We start from the raw sequence: 27,123 nt of genomic DNA on the forward strand, positions 1-27,123 counted from the left end.
TAGTATTTTGTTGAGGAGTTTTGCATCTATGTTCATCAGTGACATAGGCCTGTAGTCTTCTTTCTTTGTGACATCTTTGTCTGGTTTTGGTGTCAGGGTGATGGTGGCCTCATAGAATGAGTTTGGGAGTGTTCCTCCCTCTGCTATATTTTGTAACAGTTTGAGAAGGATAGGTGTTAGCTGTTCTCTTAATGTTTGATAGGATTTGCCTGTGAAGCCATCTGGTCCTGGAATTTTGTTTGTTGGAAGATTTTTAATCACAGTTTCAATTTCAGTGCTTGTGATTGGTCTGTTTATATTTTCCATTTCTTCCCTGTTCAGTCTCAGAAGTTTGTGCTTTTCTAAGAATTTGTCCATTTCTTCCAGGTTGTCTACTTTATTGGCATAGAGTTGCTTATAGGAATCTCTCATGATTCTTTGTATTTCTGCAGTGTCAGTTGTTACTTCTCCTTTTTCATTTCTAATTCTATTGATTTGAATCTTCTCCCTTTTTCTCTTGGTGAGTCTGGTTAAAGGTTTATCAATTTTGTTTATCTTCTCAAAGAGCCATCTTCTAGTTTTATTGATATTTACTATTGTTTCCTTCATTTCTTTTTCCTTTATTTCTGATCTGATCTTTATGATTTCTTTCCTTCTGCTAACTTTGGGGATTTTTTGTTCTTCTTTCTCTAATTACTTTAGGTGTAAGGTTAGGCTGTTTATTTGAGATGCTTCTTGTTTCTTGAGGTAGGATCGTACTGCTATAAACTTCCCTCTTAGAACTGCTTTTGCTCCATCCCGTAGGTTTGGGGTCATCGTGTTTCCATCGTCATTTGTTTCTAGGTATTTTTTGATTTCCTCTTTTATTTCTTCAGTGATCTCTTCGTTATTAAGTAGTGTATTGTTTAGCCTCCTTGTGTTTGTATATTTTACAGATTTTTTCCTGTAATTGATATCTAGTCTCATAGGGTTGTGGTCGGAAAAGATACTTGATACGATTTCAGTTTTCTTAAAATTACCAAGGCTTGATTTGTGATGTAAGGTATGATCTATCCTGGAGAATGTTCCATGAGCACTTGAGAAGAAAGTGTATTCTGTTGTTTTTGGATGGCATGTCCTGTAAATATCAATTAAGTCCATCTTGTTTAATGTATCATTTAAAGCTTATGTTTCCTTATTTTCATTTTGGATGATCTGTCCATTGGTGAAAGTTGGGTGTTAAAGTCCCCTACTATGATTGTGTTACTGTCGATTTCCCCTTTTATGGCTGTTAGCATTTGCCTTTTGTATTGAGTTGCTCCTATGTTGCGTGCATAAATATTTATAATTGTTGTATCTTCTTCTTGGATTGATCCCTTGATCATTATGTAGTGTGCTTCTCTGTCTCTTGTAATAGTGTTTATTTTAAAGTCTATTTTTTCTGATATGAGAATTGCTTCTCCAGCTTTCTTTTGATTTCCATTTGCATGGAATATCTTTTTCCATCCCCTCACTTTCAGTCTGTATGTGTCCCTAGGTCTGAAGTGGGTCTCTTGTAGACAGCATATATATGGCTTGTGTTTTTATGTCCATTCAGCCAGTCTGTGTCTTTTTTTGGGAGCATTTTATCCATTTACATTTAAGGTAATTATTGATATGTATGTTCCTCTTACCATTTTCTTAATTGTTTTGGGTTTGTTATTGTAGGTCTTTTCCTTCTCTTGTGTTTCCTGCCTAGAGAAGTTCCTTTAGCATTTGTTGTAAAGCTGGTTTGGTGGTGCTGAATTCTCTTAACTTTTGCTTGTCTGTAAAGATTTTAAGTTTTTTGTCGAAAATGAATGAGCTCCTTGCTGGGTAGGATAATCTTGGTTGTAGGTTTTTCCCTTTCATCACTTTAAATATGTCCTGCCACTCCCTTCTGGCTTGCAGAGTTTCTGCTGAAAGATCAGCTGTTAACCTTCTTGGGATTCCCTTGTATGTTATTTTTTCCTTTTCCCTTGTTGCTTTTAATATTTTTTCTTTGTATTTAAATTTTGATAGTTTGATTAATATGTGTCCTAAAAATAGCACTGCCACACGACCCAGCACTCCCACTACTGGGCATATAACCTGAGGAAACCATAATTCAAAAAGAGTCATGTACCACAATGTTCACTGCAGCTCTATTTACAATAGCCAGGATCGGAAGCAACCTTAGTGTCCATCAACAGATGAATGGATAAATGGAATGCATATATATGGAATCCAAAAAAAAAAAAAGAAAAAGGTTCGGAAGAACCTGGAGCAGGACAGGAATAAAGACGCAGACATAGAAAATGTACTTGAGGACATGGGGAGGGGGAAGGGTAAGCTGGGACGAAGTGAGAGAGTGGCATGGACTTATATATACTACCAAATGTAAAACAGATAGCACAGGGAGATCAGCTCAGTGCTTTGTGACCACCTAGAAGGGTGTGATAGGGAGGGTGGGACAGAGACGCAAGAGGGAGGAGATATGGGGATATATGTGTATGTATAGCTGATTCACTTTGTTATAAAGCAGAAACTAACACATTATTGTAAAGCAATTATAGTCCAATAAAGATGTTAAAAAAAAAGAAACTGCAATAAATTAGATTGGTTGGAGCTAATGTCTGGGTGTGAGAGAGCAGTGAGAGATAAGGCGTGTACATCATGTTAAAAAAATTTTAACTTCTCTGGAGATGAAGGTAAGCTATTTAAGGATGTTTAAGGATTTTTTTGAGCAGGGGAATAACATGATTGGGCTGCATTTTGGACAGATCATTCTGTAGCAATATGGAAGCAAGAATTCTCTTGCTTTATGTTAGGCAAAACTGGAAGCCAGGAGTATTATGAGGAGCTCAGTGCAATGATCCTGACAAGAAATAATAAGGATCTGAATCAAGACAAGAGCACTAAGAATAAAAATATGATACAGAGTGAACTTGAGAAATGTTTAGTAAGAATAGACAGGATTTGGTTGGGTGGTTAGAGGAGAAAGTAAAGGATTAGAGGAGTCAAGGATGGCGCTCAGGTGTCTGTTTTGTGCTAGACTGTGGCATCATTAGCTGATATAACAAGAGGAAAAGAAACATGCTTCAAGGTAGATGTAGTTCTAGAGTTCGATGCATTGTGATGCAGTTTTTGCACCAAGGGAAAAAGTGTGATAGAGCAGGCCAGGTTAAACATGTAAGTTAAATACAGAGGAGAGAGACCTTAGAAAAATTAAAAACTTCTGCTCCACCAAAGACTCTGAGAAGAGTATGAAAAGACAGGCCTTGTATCTAGAATATACAAAGAACTCTCATAATTTATTAGTCAACTAACAAACAATCCAAATAGAGACTGGGCAAGAAACTTCACCAAAGACAGGAAAAGATACTTCACCAAAGAGGATATATGGCAAATAAGCACATGAAAAGTTGTTCAACATCACTAACCATGTTGGCAAAAATTAAAGAGAAATGAAAATTAAGACCACAATAAGATATCACCACACACCTAATAAAATGGTTAAAATTAAAAATAGTAGTGGGACTTCCCTGGTGGCGCAGTGGATAAGAATCTGCGTGCCAATGCAGGGGACATGAGTTCCATCCCTGGTCCGGGAAGATCCCACATGCCACGGAGCAACTAAGCCCATGGGCCACAACTACTGAGCCTGTGCTCTAGATCCCACGAGCCACAACTACTCAGCCCGCCTGCCACAGCTACTGAAGCCCTAGAGCCTGTGCTCTGGAACAAGAGAAGCCACTGCAGTGAGAAACCCGCACACTGCAACAAGGAGTAGCCCCCACTCACCACAACTAGGGAAAGCCCGCAAGCATCAACGAAGACCCAATGCAGCCAAAAATAAATAAAAATTTTTTAAAAATGTGTCTTGGTGTGTTTCTCCTTGGATTTATCCTGTATGGGACTCTCTGCACTTCCTGGACCTGACGGACTATTTCCTTTCCCATATTAGGGAAGTTTTCAACTATAATCTCTTCAAATATTTTCTCAGTCCCTTTCTTTTTCTCTTCTGCTTCTGGGACCCCTATAATTCGAATGTCGGTGCATTTAATGTTGTCCCAGAGGTCTCTAAGATATCCTTAATTCTTTTCATTCTTTTTTCTTTATTTTGGTCTGTGGTAGTTATTTCTACTATTTTATCTTCCAGGTCACTTATCCGTTCTTTTGCCTCAGTTATTCTGCTACTGATTCCTTCTAGAGAATTTTTAATTTCATTTATTGTGTTGTCCATCATTGTTTGTTTGCTCTTTAGTTCTTCTAGGTCCTTGTTAAACATTTCTTGTATTTTTTCCATTTTATTTCCAAGATTTTGGATCATGTTTACTATCATTACTCTGAATTCTTTTCCAGGTAGACTTCCTACTTCCTAGATTTGTTTGGTCTGGTGGGTTTTTACCTTGCTCCTTCATCTGCTGTGTGTTCCTCTATCTTCTCATTTTGCTTAACTTACTGTGTTTGGGGTCTCCTGTTCGCAGGCTGCAGGTTCATAGTTCCCATTGTTTTTGGTGTCTGCCCCCAGTGGCTAAGGTTGGTTCAGTGGGTTGTGTAGGCTTCCTGGTGGAGGGGACTAGTGTCTGTGTTCTGGTAGATGAAGCTGGATCTTGTCTTTGTGGTGGGCAGGACCACGTCTGGTGGTGTGTTTTGGGGTGTCTGTGACCTTATTATGATTTTAGGTAGCCTCTCTGCTAATGGGTGGGGTTGTGTTCCTGTCTTGCTAGTTGTTTTGCATAGGGTTTCCAGCACTGTAGCTTGCTGGTCGTTGAGTGGAGCTCGGTCTTAGCTTTGAGATGGAGATCTCTGGGAGAGCTTTCGCCATTTGATATTACGTGGAGCCAGGAGGTCTCTGGTGGACCAATATCCTGAACTCAGCTCTCTCACCTCAGAGGCACAGGCCTGACACCCGGCCAGCATACCAAGACCCTGTCAGCCACACTTTTGGGAATTCTGAGGTCTTCTGCCAGCATTCAGTAGGTGTTCTGTAGGAGTTGTTCCACATGTAGATGTATTTCTGATAGTATTTGTGGGAAGCAAGGTGATCCCCACATCTTACTCCTCTGCTATCCTAAAGATCTCTGGAGGCGGCCTGGGGCAGATTTTCCCAGAGGGGTTGGACTCCTAAGAGGCAACAACACAGGAGCTAATTGCTTCCCTCTAACATCGCACTCGATCCACCTCAAGCTCTCCCTCTCCAAGTCTTCAGCCTGCTGGGATCTTCAGGAAAAGTGTTCCAAGATCCAGTAAATTTTTGACTAAATAAAGGTCCTTATAATTGCACAATTCCACAGAGACATATTAAGAGGAGATATTAAGCTTTCCCAGCACGAATGGATTCACTTCTATATATTCATGAAGTTATTGCTATAACACTGGAATGTGGGAAAGTTGTCCAAAAGGAAATATAATTGTAGCACTATGCTTCCTATTAATGAAAACATCATCTATATTTGTATACAAGGTAGTATAATGAAAAAATATATTAATTCTTTATATCTGATGCTTCACTTGCATCAGGAATCATCCTTCTCTTAAAATTCTTTAGCACAGACCATTAATATATAGAAAGTAACTTATTCTGGTGGGAAAATGCTGAAACAGAGTATATTTAAGTAAGAAAAAAATTTCAATTTTTGAAAGCTATGAAATCATGAGAGAAAATTTTTAATGTTATTTTTTCACTATTCACTTTTCCCAGGACTTCTAATATCACTGGACATTCCTGAATACAGAAAGTACAAACTAAGATAAAACTACTAAAATATGTAAGTAACAAATTACTATATTTCATTGGATCTAAGGTATCATCAATTTTAGGAAGCATACTAATCTCAGAGATGCTAATATGTGAAACAATATGTATCATAAAACATGAAATATGGTTGGGTTTTATTTCAAATTAATTTTTTGTGAAAATGTATCTGGTGATCTAAACATAATCAATTACAAAGTTCAAAGAGAGACTTCTGAAGAGGATGGATTATAATTTCTAATCACAAAGCATTTGAAATAATTATATTCACTACCTGGGTAATCTTTTTGAGAAGTATTAGGCAAACTCCAGATTAACTTTTAAAAATTCATTCTTTTTTTTTTTTTTTTTTTGCGGTACACGGGCCTCTCACTGTTGCGGCCTCTCCCGTTGCGGAGCACAGGCTCCGGACACGCAGGCTCAGCGGCCATGGCTCATGGGCCCAGCCGCTCCACGGCATGTGGGATCCTCCCGGACCAGGGAGCGAACCTGTGTGTCCCCTGCGTCGGCAGGCGGACTCTCAACCACTGCGCCACCAGGGAAGCCCTAAAAAATTCATTCTTTTAGCAGAACAGAGTTAAAAGACTAACTGTTAAAGTCAGTAATGTACTTGACATTCCCATTTAGACAGCATCCTATATCTCTTCTCTCTTTCTTGCTAAGCTACAAGAAAGGTAGTTTATATCCATTCTTTCCACATCCCCAACTCTCATTTATTCCTGACCCACCACAATAATAATCTAGATTTTTTTCCTATTGAAATACATAATCATTTTAATGTTTAGTCATTACAGATAAGAATTAATATACTCATGCATTTATGTGTATTTTATTAAAATGATAACAAATGTTTAAAGAAAAATGTACCTATACTTATTTAGTTTTATAAAGCAATCAGAAACATTTTAGAAATTATGGTGCTCATAATACAGCACAGGAAACATTCCCAATTTAAGTAAATGTAACATTTGGTAAGCACCAGAACTATCAAATGGCAGCATGTTAAGTACTTTCATATTCATTATCTTGTTTTAATTCTCATAGTCATCCTGCTAGTTAGCCAGATATCATATCTCTCAATGAGAGAAGAAACTGAGCCTCAAAGATTTTAAAAAGACTTAATAGTAATATTAGCTTTGATAAGTCATGGAGGTAGTATTTGGACCCAGATTTTCAGGCTCTAAGTCATGCTTCATACTTTCTGTGGTATAAATGGATTAATATATTAATTATTTCACAAATGATATGTTTCAGTTAAGTTTTATAAATAGATAAATGATCATTCTATATCAAATATATTAAATTCAATAAAAAACTTGACATGATGAATTGAGCGATTGGGATTGACATGTATACACTGATGTGTATAAAACTGATGACTAATAAGAACCTGCTGTATAAAAAAATAAAATAAAATTCAAAAATTCAAAAAAAACCTAATACTAAAAAAACCAAAAACAAACAAAAAAACTTGACAAATACCACATGAAAGAATTGTGAAGGAGCTGAAAAATACATATGGTGGCATGGTAATCAAGTGGCTTACAGTAAAATCAAGACTTTCATGTATTAAACAATGAGAGAACAAAGAGAAAAACACACGACATGTATAAAAATGTGCTAAACAAGATAATCACCCACCCAAAATCATAGCTTATGAACAAAAAGCACTCTTGTGGGTTGTAATAACATAGGGAAGCTTAACAGACTATTAATCTGGCCCTCGAAGGCATAATGTGAATGCACAATAAGGGGAGGAGAGGACATTCCAAATTGAAGAATAACAAAAGCAAAAACAAAGAGGCAGGAATGATTATGTATCTGAGGAACATCGCTGAAATTGTATAAATAAAATAAAAGTTAGATATTAGGGAGTAGCAGAAATAGGTGGATCAAACTATGGAGAGTTTTGGATTTCACCTAATAGACAAAAGGAAGTGTGTTCTACAGGTAACAGCATATAGGACTGACTAAAGCACAGAAATAGTGCAGTTAGAAATATCAGTTAGGAGGCTATTAAAGTTGCCCCTAAGGTGGGATGATAAATATCAAAACTGCAATAACTTTAAGAGATATTACAAAGTAAGAACAAATTATACATAAAAATGAATGGCAAAGTCTGAGATAAATATCAGTTTTTCTTGGTATAAATTTATGTCCAAAATTCAAAATTAACTATTGCTTTAAGCATACAGTAGAAAGGAAATACAATTATTATGGCCATGAAGAAAATACATTTAGGGTGACGTGGTAAATCATGAGGGCCTTGTATCAGTGGTAGATGGTATGTTATTTTTACAGAACAGAAAGTTGGCAATCAAGTGTTTAAGCCTTTGAATGTACCAAAGGTTTGGTAAGGGAATTTACAAGTTTGATGTGAACAGGATCCACCATTGGGAATGTATTTATATTCCCTGTCTTGTCTAGGGAATATAAATCATCCAATATTGCTGATTCTCCTTCTGTGAACACTTCCTTACTCCCTTGAAGTTAGATATGACCATGTGACCATACTTAAATAGAAGAAATGGCATGGGTCTCTTCCAGGTGGAAGCTTTAGTAGCCAGCACACAATATACCATTCGTGCCAGACACAAGTAAGACAAAGTCAAGTCAGAATTTGAAAGGACTTTGTTCCTGTTTTTTTCCAGTCTTGGTTTCTGTGTATGTGTTTTTTTTTTTTTTTTTTTTTTTTTTTTTTGTGGTACGCGGGCCTCTCACTGCTGTGGCCTCTCCCGTTGTGGAGCACAGGCTCTGGACGCGCAGGCTCAGCGGCCACGGCTCACGGGCCCAGCCGCTCCGCGGCATGTGGGATCTTCCCAGACCGGGGCACGAACCCATGTCCCCTGCATCGGCAGGCGAACTCACAACCACTGCGCCACCAGGGAAGCCCTGTGTATGTGTTTTGAGAGATGAGTGTCAAGTGCTTTCATTAGCTAGCTTTTCTCACCTCTATCTATGCTCTCCATTCTGTGCTTTCAAAAGGACCAAGCAGATTTCCACATATATGAATAGCAATATTAATCCTATACCCTGTATATGCAAGGTAACACTAAGATATTTGTCACCTTTTGCATACATGGGAAACTGATGACAAAGATAAGATCAGCTCCTATATGCAGATAAAGAAAAGACAGGTAAATGAAAAGATGAGTATAGGATATGGACAGGCAATTTATAAAAAAAAAAGAAAATCACAAAATAACAATTTCTAGTAATATTTTCTAAATAAGTTATTTAAAAAATTTTTTTCTGAAAATATTCTTGTGACTTCGGCCTATGTTTTCAGAGCAAAGATATGTCATATCATTACTTACAACTAGAACACAAGTTAATATTTTAATTGAAAATTACACCTCAATCTACCAAACTGTTCCAGTGACATTTACAACTAAATTTATATTGTGATAAAGAAAGCAACATTTTTCCCAGAGTATTTTCTGTATAGGCGGTAACACTGAACAAGTTAACAATCACACAATGATTACGTCAAAACCTTGGACATTAGTTAATGTGTGCTGTCTTATCAATGGTAATAAAACATCTATTAAAAATAAAATGCCACATCATTTTACAAAACCCTTATCTCATGACTAAGCGATGTGAATATAACAAACTCCCCTGCCAGAAAAATTGCCTACTAAATGTAAAGAAAATATATATTTTTTTAATATAAGAAAATGTTTTAGCAAACTGGGGGAAAAACACACAAGTCCTCAAAACAGAAATGTTAATTATATATACTTTTTAAAGGCTTATTATTACTCAATAAAAATATCAACCGCAAATTTAAGGCTAGATTGAAGAGGGTTTCAAATTTTATCATGTATCCAATAGTCTAATATAGACCTTTTAGACTTTAATAATTTACAATATCATCTGTTACTGCATTATCAATATAAAAAAATTAAGAATGATAAAATCCATACTATGGCACAGCTGCCAAGTTCCAATCAGTTTAGTCACAGGCCACCTTGTTTTCAGAGCTAAATACAATTATGCTGAATTAAGGTGATAATATTTTTCTGTTCACATACTTCCCTTTGCAATCTGTGGACTTTTCAAGTAAGAACATTCAAGTACCAACAATTATTTAGGGAAAGAGAGGAAAAAACCCAAAGATACAAGGCAAATTTAAGACGTGTTTTGCAACAATTAGAAAAGACATGCTGTTTAAACTGGTTGTCTTGAAAAATCCTCAACCTAGACAAGACAGGGAATATAAATACATTCCCAATGGTGGATCCTGTTCACATCAAACTTGTAAATTCCCTTACCAAACCTTTGGTACATTCAAAGGCTTAAACACTTGATTGCCAACTTTCTGTTCTGTAAAAATAACATACCATCTACCACTGAGCAGTAAGGATTATATTAGATAACATATTTAAGAGCAATTAACACAGTGCCTGGTACACAGGAAACATTGAATAAATGTTTCATTAAAAAACAAAATAAAAAACCTAACCCCAGAAACAAATTCTAAAGCTAAAATAAATAAACAAGTATTAAATTGTTGTATTTGCTAGACACAGTACACTAAGTATTGTCAGTGGTAAGATCCAAGAGAAACATAAAACGTGATTTGTGTTAATTTAAAAATGGTTTTTAAGTTGTCAGTTTTTTTTCCATTAGTCCTATAAGAAGGAAAATAAAAAGAATTTTTAAAATTAAGAAAAACTAATAAAAGAACAAGGTAGACCTATATGTACTCACAGTTAACTGATCATTAAATAATAAATCAATGCTGTTTTCAACAAGATTTTTAAAAGTCTGCAAGGAATACAAAGAGTTAAAGAGATAACAGAAGACATATAAATAAAACAATTAAAAAATTTAGAAGATGCTGATTTCTACTTCCAGTAATGGCAAGCTAAATTTGGATCAAAATTGTGAAGGCTTTTAAAATAGCTAGATAAAATTTCTTTTTTAATTTCTTAGAGACTGAAAAAGATATCAAAGAACTACTAATTGAAGTGGCAAAAACCCAAAGAGGTAAATAAACAGTTGCTTTTGCCTTGAGGACATCTGGCAGTGCATAAGAACACAGTGAGAAACTGAGCTGTGGCTTTGGTGGCTTCAAACTTCAAGATGAACAAAATTCAAAGCACTGGACCTATACAAAGTAGAGAGTTTACTAAACCATACTCACTAAACCATACTCAAGACACATTAATCTGGGATTCTAAGTATCTTTAGGGTAAGGATGAAACAAATAAACCAGCTCTTTAGGTTTAATTTACATCACCGAAACGGTCCAGGGAACTTCAACCGCTTGAACTTAGATTACATGAGTCCTGGACTGATAGTGCCCTAGGCACCTTTAAGAAATATACAAAATCCTCTCTGATGGATCATCCGAGGCCTCATATTATTCCAACAAGTAAGTTTTAAAATCTAATGACTAGCACCTAGTCATGAGTGAGAAGCATAAGAAACTACTGCTAACAGAGACAAACCCACAAAGATCCCAAATACTGTAACTGTTACATCTAGACTATATGTTTACCATATTAAAGAAGTTTTATTTAGAGCCTGAAAATATTTTCAGGGAACAAGAAGCTATAAACTTCTTTATAACACTTAATAATACTTTATAACTTCTTTATAACACTGCCAATTTTAAAAAGAATCAAACAGAATTTCTAGAAATAAAAAAATAACTGAAATTATGAACTCAGTTGATGAGTTTAACAATAAATTAGAAGCAAGTGAAATGAGATTCAATGACCTAAAAGGCAGATTAGAAGCTATTACCCAGAATGTGGCACAGTGAAACAAAAAGATGGAGAATAAAGAAGACAGACACTGAGGATACAGTGAGGTCTAACAGATATACAATCAGAGAACCAGAAAGAGAGAAAAGAACAGGGCAGAGGTAATATTTAAAGAGATAATGGATGAGACTTCTGCAGAACTGAGGCCCCAACCCCACATTTAGAAGCTTGTCATAATAATGCTTGAAGTGGCAGATGGAGATACCTTAATAATACCTACCACATTAAAATGGTGTTTTGTTCATTAGCCATTTCCAAGATGAAACAGAGAAATGTTAGAAGAAACTAAGAAAAATTTGCCAAAATACATGGACACCTAGGAATCAAATGTACTAGCAGATTTGAAAGTCTACTTTGCGTACAAAATTTGGGAACAACATAAAACTTCAAAGCAGATGAGAGTTGTTATTTTAAATAACCTTTATCTAATAAATATGAATATTATTAAACGTTCACCATAACAATGAACTAGAATGGCTAAGGAAGTAAAAGAAACCCTGAAAATGATATAAGAGCAATTAGTGGTATTGATGTTCAGCACACATACACAAATGGCTTGCTGAACCAAATCAAACAACGATCACCAATAAGCATTCAGCAGGTAAAACAAAGAAGCAGACAGTCACAGCTATCTGAAGAACTGACAAGATGCTTGTCTATTTAGTTTAACTCACAGCTCAATCTAGAAAAGCAGGCATCGCTCAAAAAGACTGCAAAGCTTCAAATACCTGGGGCAAACGTTTAGTCAAAAAATACACTAAACTGTACAATTAAAAATGGATAAAATGGCAAATTTCATGTTATAAATATTTTACCACAATTTTAAAAATTAAAAAAAAGGGGGAGCAATAGGTAGGACTTTATAGTTTAAACTTTAGAGGAAAAGACACAGGAATCTGGGGAGAGTTGAAGAAAGGGGTGAGATCAAAAAACACTGTGGAAAGACAAGCTAAGGGACTGGCTACAGGTGCTTGGACCTAATACCAGGAGCTGCTAGGGATACAGAATCATGCACTATGTTGTCTTCACTCATGCTGCCTTAGCACAGAGCAAGCCATAATATGCTTTCAATTCTGCCTACTTAAGTATTTTAACAATTTCACAGTCTTTTGAATATACTATTCTGTCTTTTCTTTCAATTTCCAAGCCAATCAATTTTCTGCCTGATTGAGTCAGCTATTTTTGTCAGGCCATAAAGACTTCATCACATCTCTTTAAATTAGTACAGAATATCCATACAATGGAAACTCAGCAATGAAAAGGAATGTTACAATGTTACAATAACAAAGTGGATCACCTATATGTATACATATATCTCCATATCCCCTCCCTCTTACATCTCCCTCCCACCCTCCTTATCCCACCCCTCTAGGTGGTCACAAAGCACCCAGCTGATCTCCCCGATCTCCCGGCTGCTTCCCACTAGCTATCGATTTTACATTTCGTAGCATATATATGTTAATGCTACTCTCTCACTTCATCCCAGCTTACCCTTCCCCCTCCCGGTGTCCTCAAGTCCATTCTCTACATCTGTGTCTTTATTTCTGTCCTAACCCTAGGTTCATCAGAAGCTTTTTTATTTTTTAGATTCCATATATATGTGTTAGCATACGGTATTTGTTTTTCTCTTCCTTACTTCACTCTGTATGACAGACTCTAGGTCCATCCACCTCACTACAAATAACTCAATTTCATTTCTTTTTATGGCTAATATTCCATTGTATATGTGTGTCACATCTTCTTTATCCATTCATCTGTCAATGGACACTTAGGTTGCTTCCATGTCCTGGCTGTTGTAAATAGTGCTTCAATGAACATTGTGGTACATGTTTCTTTTTGAATTATGGTTTTCGCATGGTATATGCCCAGTAGTGGGATTGCTGGGTCATATGGTAGTTCTATTTTTAGTTTTTTAAGGAACCTCCATACTGTTCTCCGTAGTGGCTGTATCAATTTACATTACCACCAATAGTGCAAGAGGGTTCAAAAAGGGACAAATTTTTTTTTTTTTTTTTTTTTTTTTTTTTGCGGTATGTGGGCCTCTCACTGTTGTGGCCTCTCCCGTTGCGGAGCACAGGCTCCGGACGCGCAGGCTCAGCGGCCATGGCTTATGGGCCTAGCCGCTCTGCGGCATGTGGGATCTTCCCGGACCGGGGCACGAACCCGTGTCCCCTGCATCAGCAGGCGGACTCTCAACCACTGCGCCACCAGGGAAGCCCAGGAACAAATTTTTGATACACACAACATGGATGAGTCTTTAAAACGTTATCCTGAGTGAAAATATTCTGTACAATTATATTTATGTAACATTTTAGAATAGCAAAAAATAATTTATAGTGATAGATATAAGTTCCAGGGACTTCCCTGGTGGTCCAGTGGTAAAGAATCCGCCTTCCAATGCAGGGGACATGGATTTAATCACTGGTCAGGCAACTAAGCCCGCATGCCACAACTGCTGAGCTCAGGCACCTCAGCAAGAGAGCCCACATGCAGCAAACTACAGAGCCCATGCACCCTGGAGCCTGAGTGCCACAAGTAGAGAGAGAAAACCCGCACGCCACAAGTAGAGAGAAGCTCGCTCTGCAACAAAGAGCCTGCATGCCTCAAAGAAAAGCCCACCTGCCGCAACTAAGACCCAACGCAGCAAAAAAATAAAGAAGAATAAGTAAGTTCCATTTACTGGGACTGGGGAGGGGCATGAAGGAACTTTCTGGGATGACAGAAATGTTCCATGTTGAGGTGTGAGTTACACAGTTTGTCAAAACTGATCCAACTGTATACTGAAAATCTGAATATTTCACTGTATGTAAATTACATACAATAAAAAACTTTACTGTAGAATTTCCTCAGTACCATTCAGCAAGACCTCTAGTTAATTAAGTATAGGGAATTCACCAGTTTCTTCTTAACTTTTATTCTTCTATTCACTTGTAGTGCAAACAGAACCAAGTGGTACATTTAGGTGATTCACTTCCATTATAAGGTCTAGAATTATTTTCCTGCTTCTAATACTGGTAAAACCCTCCTTTTCTTTTTTCCATATTCTATGCAAACTAAGACTGTCTTTTATGTTATATCCATAGAATACAGAAGGGCTTCCATGCTACATTATATATCAAAAATGAGACTTCTGTCTTCTAGATTAGAGGCTGATCTCTAAAGACTCTTCTGTTACTTTAACTTCATGAAACAAGACTACTGATCTCATTTTAGTTAAAAAAAAAAGTAGTTACAGGTCAACTTCCTTTGCAACTGGCAAGCATATGACCGTCAAGCTTTCACAAAAACTATCCATGTATGTTTTATGGCTGACTCTTCCCCCCTCTTTTTCTTGAGAGGTAATTTCTGTCAGCAGAAGAACTGTTCAAGAAAACAGGCTATGTCAACAGCTTGAAAGTAAATTCATCTAAACATGTTTTAACTGAACAGGAGTTCCCTCACATATCCCTTATATTTTCTGGCATTTTGTACATGAGACTAAAACTCCCATCTTCTAATAGGTTTCAGTTTTTGCCACTGATAATGAATTACCTATAAAATGCCCCCAAATCTCACTGCACTGTCCTGTGTGCTGAGATATTTTTCTTTACACTGCCAGCATGCTATCCCTGTTAAAATGTTAAAAAGTTAAAATGACTTTTAACAATAAAAGTCATTTTGCTGACATTCCATAAAATCACCAGTTAAGTTCAGTTAAGAGGCTTTTAAAAAAATATTCTAGGCGTAGTAAAGTGCCTCCATTCATAAAATTAAACATCCAAGATTAGATTGAGACAATTTCATACTGCTGCACATCTAAAATAGGTCGACACATACTACAAAAAAAGGAAATTACAGACCAATATCACTGATGAATATAGATGTAAAAATCCTCAACAAAATACTAGCAAACAGAATCCAACAATACATTAAAAGGATTATACACCATGATCCAGTGGGATTTATCCCAGGGATGCAAGGATTCTTCAATATACGCAAATTAATCAATGTGATACACCATATTAACAAACTGAAGAATAAAAACCATATGATCATCTCAGTAGATGCAGAAAAAGCTTTTGACAAAATTCAACACCCATTTATGATAAAAACTCTCCAGAAAGTGGGCATAGAGGGAACCTACCTCAAAATATTAAAGGCCATATACGACAAACCCACAGCAAACATCATTCTCAATGGTGAAAAACTGAAAGCATTTCCTCTAAGATCAGGAACAAGACAAGGATATCCACTCTCACCACTGTTATTCAACATAGTTTTGGAAGTCCTAGCCACAGCAGTCAGAGAAGAAAAGAAATAAAAGGAATACAAATAGGAAAAGAAGTGGTAAAACTGTCACTGTTTGCAAGTTTTGGAAGTCCTAGCCACAGCAGTCAGAGAAAAAAAGAAATAAGAGGAATACAAATAGGAAAAGAAGAGGTAAAACTGTCACTGTTTGCAGATGACATGATACTATACATAGAGAATGCTAAAGAAGCCATCAGAAAAGCACTAGAGCTAATCATTCAATTTGGTAAAGTTGCAGGATACAAAATTAATGCACAGAAATCTCTTGCATTCCTATACACTAATGATGAAAAATCTAAAAGAGAAATTAAGGAAACACTCCCATTTACCGCTGCAACAAAAAGAATAAAATACCTAGGAATAAACCTACCTAGGGAGACAAAAGACCTGTATGCAGAAAACTATAAGACACTGATGAAAGAAATTAAAGATGATACAAACAGATGGAGAGATATACGATGTTCTTGGATTGGAAGAAAAAATATTGTGAAAATGACTCTACTACCCAAAGCAATCTACAGATTCAATGCAATCCCTATCAAATTACCAATGGCATTTTTTTTACAGAACTAGAACAAAAAATCTTAAAATTTGTATGGAAATACAAAAGACCCCAAATAGCCAAAGCAGTCTTGAGGGAAAAAAACAGAGGTGGAGGAATCAGACTCCCTCACTTCAGACTATACTACAAAGCTACAGTAATCAAGACAATATGGTACTGGCACAAAAACAGAAGCATAGATCAATGGAACAAGATAGAAAGCCCAGAGAGAAACACATACACCTATGGTCAACTAATCTATGACAAAGGAGGCAAGAATATACAATGGAGAAAAGACAGTCTCTTCAATAAGTGGTGCTGGGAAAACTAGACAGCTACATGTAAAAAAATGAAATTAGAACACTCCCTAACACCATACACAAAAATAAACTCAAAATGGAATCGAGACCTAAATGTAAGACCAGACACTATAAAACTCTTAGAGGAAAACATAGGAAGAACACTCTTTGGCATAAATCACAGCAAGATCTTTTTTGATCCACCTCCTAGAGTAATGGAAATAAAAACAAAAATAAACAAATGGGACCTAATGAAACTTCAAAGCTTTTGCCCAGCAAAGGAAACCATAAACAAGATGAAAAGACAACCCTCAGAATGGGATAAAATAGTTGCAAATGAATCAACGGACAAAGGATTAATCTCCAAAATATATAAACAGCTCATGCTGCTCAACATTAAAGAAACAAAAAACCCAATCCAAAAATGGGCAGAAGACCTAGATAGACATTTCTCCAAAGAAGACATACAGATGGCCAAGAAGCACATGAAAAGCTGCTCAACATCACTAATTATTAGAGAAATGCAAATCAAAACTACAATGGGGTATTACCTTGCACCAGTTAGAATGGGCATCATCAGAAAATCTGCAAACAACAAATGCTGGAGAGGGTTTGTTTCTCCAGAAAAGGGAACCCTCTTGTACTGTGGTGGGAATGTAAATTGATTCAGCCACTATGGAGAACAGTATGGAGGTCCCTTAAAAAACGAAAAATAGAATTACCATATGACCCAGCAATCCCACTCCTGGGCATGTACCCAGAGAAAACCATAATTCAAAGATACATGCACCCCAATGTTCATTGCAGCACTATTTACAATAGCCAGGTCATGGAAGCAACCTAAATGCCCATCGACACACGAATGGATAAAGAAGATGTGGTACATATATACAATGGGATATTACTCAGCTATAAAAAGGAACGAAATTGAGTCATTTGTTGAGACGTGGATGGATCTAGAGACTGTCATACAGAGTGAAGTAAGTCAGAAAGAGAAAAACAAATATCGTATATTAACGCTGTATGTGGAACCTAGAAAAATGGTACAGATGAACCAGTTTGCAGGGCAAAAGTTGAGACACAGACATAGAGAGCAAATGTATGGACACCAAGGGGGGAAAGCCTTGGGGGTTGCGCATGGTGGTGTGCTGAATTGGGCCATTGGGATTGACATGTATATACTGATGGGTATAAAATTGATGACAAGTAAGAACCTGCTGTATGAAAAAATAAATAAAATAAAATTCAACAATTAAAAAAAATTACAGCACCTGTTGAAGTTTACTTCAGTAAGGTATCCTGGAGTTCCTAATTTCAAGGTACAATCAGATTCAAGAGGTATACCTAACTAGGGATTATACTGTAAATGACAGAATAAAAGTTCCTCTGAATTGATCTGCTAAGAAGTCGCAGGTAGTTTCTTTCCCAGTTCTTTTAAAATATTTATTTGTTAAATACTGATTATCCACTCCATAAGCTTTGACTTTTCTCACACTAGATTTTTCAACCTTGGCACTTCTGACATTTTGGGATGGGCAATTCTTTGTTTTGAGGGGCTGTCCTACACATTGTAGGATGTTTAGTAGCATCCCTGGCCTCTATCCATAAGATGCCAGTAGTGTCTCCCAGATGTGACAATCAAAAATGTCTCCAGGCACTTCCCTGGTGGCACAGTGGTTAAGAATCCACCTGGCAATGCAGGGGACACGGTTCGAGCCCTGGGCCGGGAAGATGCCACAGAGCAGCTAAGCCCGTGTGCCACAGCTACTGAGCCTGCGCTCTAGAGCCCGCATGCTGGAACTATTGAGCCTGCGTGCTGCAACTACTGAAGCCCGTGTGTGTAGGGCCCATGCTTTGCAACAAGAGAAGCCACCGCAATGAGAAGCCTGCGCCCCCCCATGAAGAGTAGCCCCCATTTGCCACAACTACAGAAAGCCCGCGTGCAGCAATGAAGACCCAATGCAGCCACACAAAAAAAAAGTCTCCAGGCTTTGCCAAAAATCCACTGGAAGACCAAATAGACCTTGCTTGAACCACTCTACTAAATCAAAATCTCTGCCTCAGAAAAGATCTGGGAATTATCTACAGCTGTACAGTACCTTCCATAGCTGCTATACAGGTCACAGAAACTAAGCTAAATTAGAAAACTACTTCTAGAGTAAAGCCTAGTTACTTCTATATATCAGGCATTATAATTCTGTTCACACTAGACATTTTCTGTTGGATAGGCTACTTCCCTCTTGCTTCATTTTGAAGATTAAATAAAATAGAAAGGGCTTTAATAGGAAGTTGGAGCCAGACAAGAAGGAAGTCAGTGATAGAAATTTGAAACAATCTGATTCCTTTTTTTTTATTATTGACATTTTAACAGATGCAAGATACGTTCACTGCTTATCTTCTATGCATCTAGGCACTATTACATATATATTACAGTTAACTGGAAAAGTCTTGGGAAAATGGAAACATTTTGGTATATTATTTTGGAATTCATAGTATCTGTGTAAATTGTTTAGTGGGTCTGTGTTTTATAGAGAGAATACTAAGAGGCTTTACTATTATAGCTCAATTATCATATTCTTTTGGGTGTGTAATTCAAAGGAAAATGATTCCGTTTATTGTCGTACTTTCCCTCTCATTCAACTTCTTAGGACATTCCTCTGAATATTAAAAATTGAAAGACTACTTTAATGACATGCCCTTCCTTTGATATTCTTATACAATTGGAACCATGACCTTATGACTTACTTTCATTCATCAGCTATATGGCCAAGTAAACACACACTGCTCATGATGTTTAAAAAATCATGCTGTCAAGTGTTTAACATAATCAAACAAAAGGCTGATAATCAAAGAAAAGTATCTTCATCATTTTTGAACAAATGGTAAGGTTCTTACCTACAAGCAACATTTGGATCAGCATTTCTTGAAAGTAGTAGCTCTACACACTTCAAGATCTGTTCCTCTGAGCCATAAGCAGAACATGCAGTTATCAAAATAGTTTGCTTATCTATAGTGAAAGGAAAGGTGAGGAAAACCCCACACACATCAGAAAGTATCTAATTAACTTCTTTTATCATTCAAAAGATTCTAAATATTTATTGCATTCTTAAAATTCTATAACCTATTTCCAAATCTCTTGTTCTTGGCAGATAACTTTGTATTCCTTCACCAAAAAATGAGCTCAGGGATGAACTATCAATTTCCAAAGTATACCTATAATTCATTTACTAATTTCCTTTCCCTATTCTCTTTTCTTCAAGAGAAAAGGAAAGTGGTTCAGAGCATGGGCTCTGTGCAGATTTACTGCCTGGAGTTGAATAGTTTTTGGTTGATTAAAGTATGCCTTGAACACATGGTTAAAAAACAATGATTGATATTCTCTGATTTCACTTCTTTAGTTCTCAGTCATTTGACCACTCACTGAAATCTGGCTTATGCCCAAACCATACTACTGAAGATGTCCTAACTGCTACATGTATTGGTTTCTTTTTAGTCCTTTTCTACTTGATCTCTCTTAGCCCATCCCACTTCCTAAAACTCTTCTTCCCTTGGCTTCTATGGCATCAGTGGAGATCAGGGTAAATTAAAAACCCAAACAAAACAAAAAACAATTCTCAAGTAAGAATTGGGGAATTAAAAATAGGTCATGCCAGCTATGGTTTACATTTGTGGTTCAATATTGACCAAATATAGAAATATAGACTCTGGTCCCAGTTCTGTCACTGATAAACTGTGATTCCAGTGATATCTTAGTAGACCTAACTTACATATAAGAAGCTAAAGCCTGCCCTCTACCTGAGGGGGCCTGTGGGATACATAAAATAATTTATGTGAACATGCTGGGCAAAATATAGTGTTTTATAATTGAAAGGTATTCCTCTTATTACAAGAAGCAGAGAAAGAAAACTATTAATCAGTTTTTTGAGCACAACATTTTTATATACACTTTCAAAAATCTCATTTCTAAGTATAGCTTTCATTGGGAGATTTTTTTTTTCTTTTTAGGCCACGCCATGTGCCATGTGGGATCTTAGTTCCCTGACCAGGGATCGAACCTGTGCCCCTTGCATTGGGAGAGCAGTCTTAACCACTGGACCACCAGGGAAGTCCCTGGGTGATATTTTTCTTTTTTTCCCCTGGGTGATATTTTTAAATGACATAATAAGAAAAACCTACCACAGCAGCAGATTAAACATAAAATTGTCAATAAGACAAGAATTTATATAAAATATATAAATGAGAAAAAAATAGAAATGATTTTACAAATATCTAATGTAGTACAAAATTAATATGAAAATTAATTCCAAAATGAAACCTATACCTGAATTACGAAATGAATTGTCTATTGGAAACATGTAAAAAATAATCAGCAATTCAATATAATAATTAAATAGCATTTGCACATAAACTCTTATTCTTCAAAAGCAATCAAAGCACTACTGACAAAGACAGAAACAAATGGATTTAATAAATTATCTTTGAAACAACTCTATGTGATATAATTCAGAGTAGAGTTGTAAATTCCAAAGACTGATTTTCAAGCAATTTTCCACTAAATTATCAGCTTTTCAGTGTTTTCTTTCAATGCATTTTACCTTAAAAATAATCAAAACTCTCTAGCATAGAAGTTAAAGGTATATAGTAAGAACACAACCGTTTATAACGATAATATAAATGGAATCTACCTCTTTGGATAGAAGGTTTTTCAAAATATCTATGGTTTCTAATTTGTTTTTTTATGTTGTTTATATAATATAACTAATAGGAAGATTTTTTTTTAAAAACTAATTTTTTTCACTTTGCATAATAGCTGCTTGGGAATCAAGAAAATCACAGTAAAAATAATCAGTTAAGTTACCTCAAATATCTTAACCTTATTACGGTTTTTTTCAAGAGCAAAGGTTTATTTTAAAGTGAATATATGAAAACAAAGCATGGAAAGTATATATCACCACCCCCAAACAGAATATAATTAAGCTTCTAAACAGAGAAATATACAAAGTACATTTTCACATATTTAAATATTTAAAACATCTTACCCTTATCAAAGCTTGCATTAGCACCTCTGTCCAAAAGAACCTGAAGCAGCGCTACGTTGGAAACACTGGCAGCATACATAAGGGGAGTCCACCCACAGCGAAAGCTGAACTCTACACTGATGCCTGTCAATATAAAGACAAGGTTTTAAAACCTCCCCCACCAAAAAAAAAAATCACTGTCACCTTAATATTTTTTAAGTACTTCACATAGTGACATACACTGTGTACTTTATAATGGAAGGGAATTTCTTGGTTAATAATGGCTTCAGAAAAATCGAAAATAATTATATATGAACTTTGATTAAAAAGCTAACTTCAGTTTCACTATAGTTCACTTCAGTTTCACTATTTTCCAAGAATCTGTCAAATATTTTTTCATATAATATATATTTATATTAGAACAGGTTTTTACATGCTTCCTTTTTCTCTCTAGGGCAGTTGGAAAAAGTTTCACAGATAAAACATGTCTTTTTAGTTAGAATATTATCATACATCTCTATGGTGGCAAACACCAAATATATTCCTTATTAAAACTCCTTTACCTTCCTTCCCAACGCAAAATTTAACCATGGGTTACTGGCCAAACATAAGGTTAAAAAGGTAGGTTAGGGTTAAGAAATGTAGACTATACTTTGTGATCCAGGGATTTACATCATTATACTCGTATTATAAAGAAAATGTAGGTACCACTGCTGAGAGTGGGATAGGAGGCAGGGAGAACCGGTTATGAGGCTGGAAGTCCATGCAAAAGTCAGAGCAAGGGCAGCAGAGAAAAAGAAGAAGAAACACAAAAGGACATTTCAAAGGCAGGGTTATTGGAATTTAAAATTACTTTGAGGAAGAGGAGTGTTGGAAAAGAACAAATAGAAAATAACTATCAAGTTCTGCTTTGGACAAATGAATGAAACAGTGAGCTAGAATAAGGAGAGGCACAGAAGAGATATCAGGCCTGAGGAGCAGGATAAAGTTTTAAATAGCCACCATCCAGAATGAGACAGGAAGGGATGGATAGTAACTGTTAAGAAACGATGAGAGCCAGCTGACCTTAAAATCCTCAAACCAATCATTAACGGTACAAATCCCTGAAGTCATCTGATACCCCCCCCCACCCCCACCCCCCGATAGCACTGATTAGTTTAGTCACATAAAAAAGAAAAAAAAAATGGTTGAACTAATCTAGATTTGGATCTAAGACTGGGGAGGAGCATAGAAGATATGATACAAGGACAAGATTATAAAAAGGCAGTGAACATAACCCATTAAATTTATGTAAAGCCTTTGCTATAAAGAGATCAAGATATAAGTGGCAAACTCTCTCTTCAACCTAAGAAATATCTGCTAATCTTAAGAAAAGAAAAAAAAAACGTTTTTCTGTTTCAAAGAAGGAAAACTTGTATGTGAAAACCACTGAATATAGGCTTCCTTACATATACCTTACAATTTACAGGTTGTAGTCTCTGGCTCTAAAGTGTTCCATCTGCAAAGATGAAGGTCATATCACTGAAGGAATGCAGACTTGTTAGGGAGAACTCACTTTTTTTCTGTAGGAACACTAAGTTACTGAAAGACTATATCTGTCAAATTCCCAGCTGTCTAACTTTAATTGAAATAAGGTGCATGATAATTCCTAGGAGAAAACAACAGAAAACTGTCTTAGTACATATATATATACTGCTGACCCAACTTGTCTTCTCTAACAAATTTTCCTCTTTAAATTGCTGCAACTGAAAGCATATGAATGAGATCAGAGAAAAGATCATTTTGTTTTCTCATTATTCTTTCCTTACTGACCTTACTGCTCAAACTGTGACAGCAAAAGTAAAAAGGAAAAGATGTGAAGATAAGGCTAAGCAAATGTGGCATTTTAGTATAAAAATTCTTAATAATCACCTCTATGCTCAAAAAAGTAAATTATTAAGCACATATTACGTTCTAAGCATACTGCAAAAAAGATAAGTTTAAAAGGATTGACAATATATTTTTATAGCTCAACAACATTCAAAATAACACTGACTTGTTTGGGGGTATATACATATAGTAAAAGTATAAAGACGTACATAGGAATAATAAATACCAACTATAGGAGAGTGGTAATCTCCAGGGGGAAAAAGATAAGTCCCCATACATTTTTGAATGTCTAAAATATTTAATAATTTAAAGAGAACTGAAAATGTTAGTGCATAGCAGAAGAACAAAAACCAAAGACTGCTAAAAATGGCTGACTCAAAAGGAGGTTTCATTTTTTTAAATTAAACTTCCAACTGGTGCAGGAATATGTATGGCTTTGAAAGGCAAAAAAGTAAAAATATTTTTTAAAGTGTTAAATAATGACATCTGGAAGGAAATCAGGAAATACTAAAACAAGAGTTACGTGTGAAAATGAGACTTCAGGGGTAATATGGGTGAAAGTGGGGACAAAGGTGTTTCTCTACTTATACCTATTTGTTATTGTTTTTTTAAAAGGAAGTTAAAATTTTTTTGTAATTAAAGACAAATTTTAAAAGGCTGACGAAATACTTTACCAGTAGGCTCTTCTCAAGTCCTTTCAAGAGCCTCCAACACTTCATTGCACCTAGTCGCACTACTCCCAAGGCAAACTCGCTTTTCTAAAACAAATTTCTGCCTATTCCATCCCATCCAACACTATGCACACTCCTGCATGTGTTCATATCCTAGTATTAGGCCTCTTTCAATTATTCCGATTTGATTCAATTTAATTTTTTAATTACAAATTCAAGTTCCATCGTCCACAGTCACACGATCCTTCTTACTTGTTACAACAGCTAATATTTATATAATGCCTATATGTTCTAAGACCCATATATAGTCTCTCATTTTAATCCCCCCCAAAAAAAACCCTTTGATACAATGCATCCCAGTTTTTAAAAGGGGGTAATTGAAGTTTAGGAAGTTTCCTAACTTGGTCAAGATTACAGAGCCATCAAGTGGCAGGGCTAATAATCAAACCCAGAACTGTACTGTTTCCAAAATGATTTACTTTCCACTAAATCATGCATCTCTAGCATAGAAGAAAAACATTTTGCTATATACAATTTTGTATGTGAACGTTTTGTATTTACAGGTAGACAGTAGATGCTTGTTACTCCTTTGATAATTTCAGTCATTATCAACAACTCACATTTCCATGTCAAGGTAATTTTAAAAAATAATATTTAATTTAATACACAGAAAAATGTCATGGGACCCAAGACAGAATTATAATGTTTTTATAAAGAAATAGATGCTCTGGAAGTTCAAATGACTTTCCCAAGGAAGCACACTGAGTAGGCGATAGGCTGGAAGAGGTATCCAGATAGATTCCTACTTCATTCACACACTGACAAAACCAACACAGGCAAAGAACATAACTAAAATGTACATAACTAGAAACAATTCTTGAGAAACACATAATAATAATTATAGACAAGTAAATGCTGAGCAAAGTAAGTAAGGATTATCAAAGTGGGGTAGGATTAGTCAGACTAGACCTTTTGAAGGAGGTGGAAGAACTGATGGGCGGTGTCAGTGTGGCATTCCAAATTTGTGTTAGAGGAAGAAAATAAGGCAGAGAGAACTGAGTCAAGTAAGACATGTAGGACACTTGAGATACTAACATTCACTGTGCTTCCATTAGAAAAACTCAAACCTTTTAAAATAAGGAATCCTTGTGAACAACTGTGTTAAGTTGAAACTGTCCCTTAATTCTCACCAGAATCCAGGAGCTCCTCGACCAATGAAACATCTCCTGTGGTCAAAGCTTTCTTAAATGTTTCATGCTTTTCTTCAATGGGTAACGGTCCTTTTAATTTCTAAAAAAGCAGAAAGTTAAAAAATTTTCCTGTTACACATACTTTCATTTCCACTGCATCGGGAAACAATAATGATCGGGTTTTGGTACATCTTTTTTGGGGGGGTGGGGGTGGGAAGAGGCAACATCCAAAGTTTGTGACTAACTCATAACTAAAATTATCTTGGGGTTATGATGGGTCCAAACCTAAGTAAAGAGCTACATCGACAACCTAAAGAAGCGCATTTGATGGAAAGCACAGTAGGGAAACTGCGATTGGTTTGGAGTCCAAAAGCCTGTAGTTACACTGGAAAAAAGTTAGGGAAACACAGGCGAGGAAGTAAGAGGTTTCATGGCCAGGGAAGGCCGATCCAGGTGCGGCCAAGACAAGTCCTCCTTCACTACCTGAGCTGCCCGGTCGAGATACCCAATCTCCCAGCCGTCATCCTCGCTCTCGCTACTCTCGCCTCCACCGGCCACTGCCGGACCGCGCAGGGGGCCCGCCGCCATGCCCGCCGCCCAGGTCACAGACTCGGCCGCACGCACGCACGCACGCCCGCCTGCTCCCTCTGCGCCTGCGCAAGGGGGAGCGCGTAAGGCTGCGCGGGAAGGCTGTGCGGGCAAGCGCGACGCGCTAGCGTTGGGGCCTTGGGCCTTCGGGCGCAGGCGCGTGAGCGCGCGCAGCGCCCCGGGTCCCTTCCCGCCAGTCGTTAAGCCCTTGAGAGAGGAAAAGTGGCCCGTGTGGCGGGGCGAGCGGAGCTGGCCTCCTGGCCAGTGCTTCCAATTCCTTTCGGGGGTCTTACCCTACATTCTTTTTAGGGTATTTGTTTAATGAAACTCTTGCTCTTTAAGGAATGCCCTACTTGTGGCGGGAGCAGAATGGGGATCTAAATGACGCGTAAGACTAGGCTTTCGCTTCCATTCCCTTTACCTGTCCCCCTGCCAAATCCACTGTCAAACGTGCGTCCCCTGGCCAGTGCTGTTGGTCAGAATACCTCCCTGAGGAACATCACCCATACGTTCAAGGAGCCGGCAGATAAATGGGAGCCGACAAAGGAACCAGGAGAATTCTTCCTTTAAATTTCATGTGATCTCGGATCTCATCGTAGATTTAGAAATTTCGGGACATCAGACACTCCCCAGATGGGTAGTGTAGATGCCTTAAAGGAAATAATCGAGAAAGGGGAGAAGTGGGGAAGAGAGTGCATCAAAACAGCTGGGAAGAAGAAATGATTTAAACTTTCGGAAAGTAAACAATACAAACAACTCCAGGTGAAAGCGGCCCGAACTCACTTTTCTGCATCAATTCCAGCTTCTAGATGAAATATTGGTAACACAGTGATTATCTTTGCCACCAGAGGAAAGTAGACCTATCAACGAGTAGGGCACATGTATGTACCTAAAGATAATTTTAAAAGAATGTAGCCACGCACCATTCTTAGAAAGTTTTACAATATTTTTTTTCCCTTAAGGGGTCTTTGGTGTAAGATTTTGAAATTATTTACTTCAGAGATTTTCACAGATAAGTATTTTTAAGTAGTGTGGTTATTTGGGGGCAAAGTCTGTCTTTCTAAATGCATTCATTCCATAAATGTTATGGATCACTGAGCATAGCCAGGCATAACTAAGTTAGGGGAGACAACATCAAAGACAAACCAAGCTGCCTCATGAAACTAA

At 36.8% G+C, this 27,123-nt stretch overlaps 1 protein-coding gene across 1 annotated transcript in view; it reads right to left on the reverse strand.

Annotated features, from left to right (window-relative positions):
- The window catches only part of ASZ1 (ankyrin repeat, SAM and basic leucine zipper domain containing 1), a 70,547-nt gene extending 44,588 nt beyond the window's left edge, over positions 1 to 25,959 (reverse strand). The window contains exons 1-4 of the mRNA XM_081243546.1: positions 25,852 to 25,959; positions 25,369 to 25,468; positions 21,660 to 21,782; positions 19,516 to 19,627 (exon numbers count right to left, since the gene is read on the reverse strand). Coding sequence (XP_081099672.1) covers positions 19,516 to 19,627; positions 21,660 to 21,782; positions 25,369 to 25,468; positions 25,852 to 25,956 — 440 coding nt within the window. The 5' untranslated portion in view covers positions 25,957 to 25,959. The remainder of the gene's footprint in view (positions 1 to 19,515; positions 19,628 to 21,659; positions 21,783 to 25,368; positions 25,469 to 25,851) is intronic.
- Between the last annotated feature and the right edge of the window lie 1,164 nt (positions 25,960 to 27,123).

Source organism: Mesoplodon bidens (genome assembly GCF_964165515.1).
Source record: "Mesoplodon bidens genome assembly, chromosome: 9".
NCBI lineage: Eukaryota > Metazoa > Chordata > Mammalia > Artiodactyla > Ziphiidae > Mesoplodon > Mesoplodon bidens.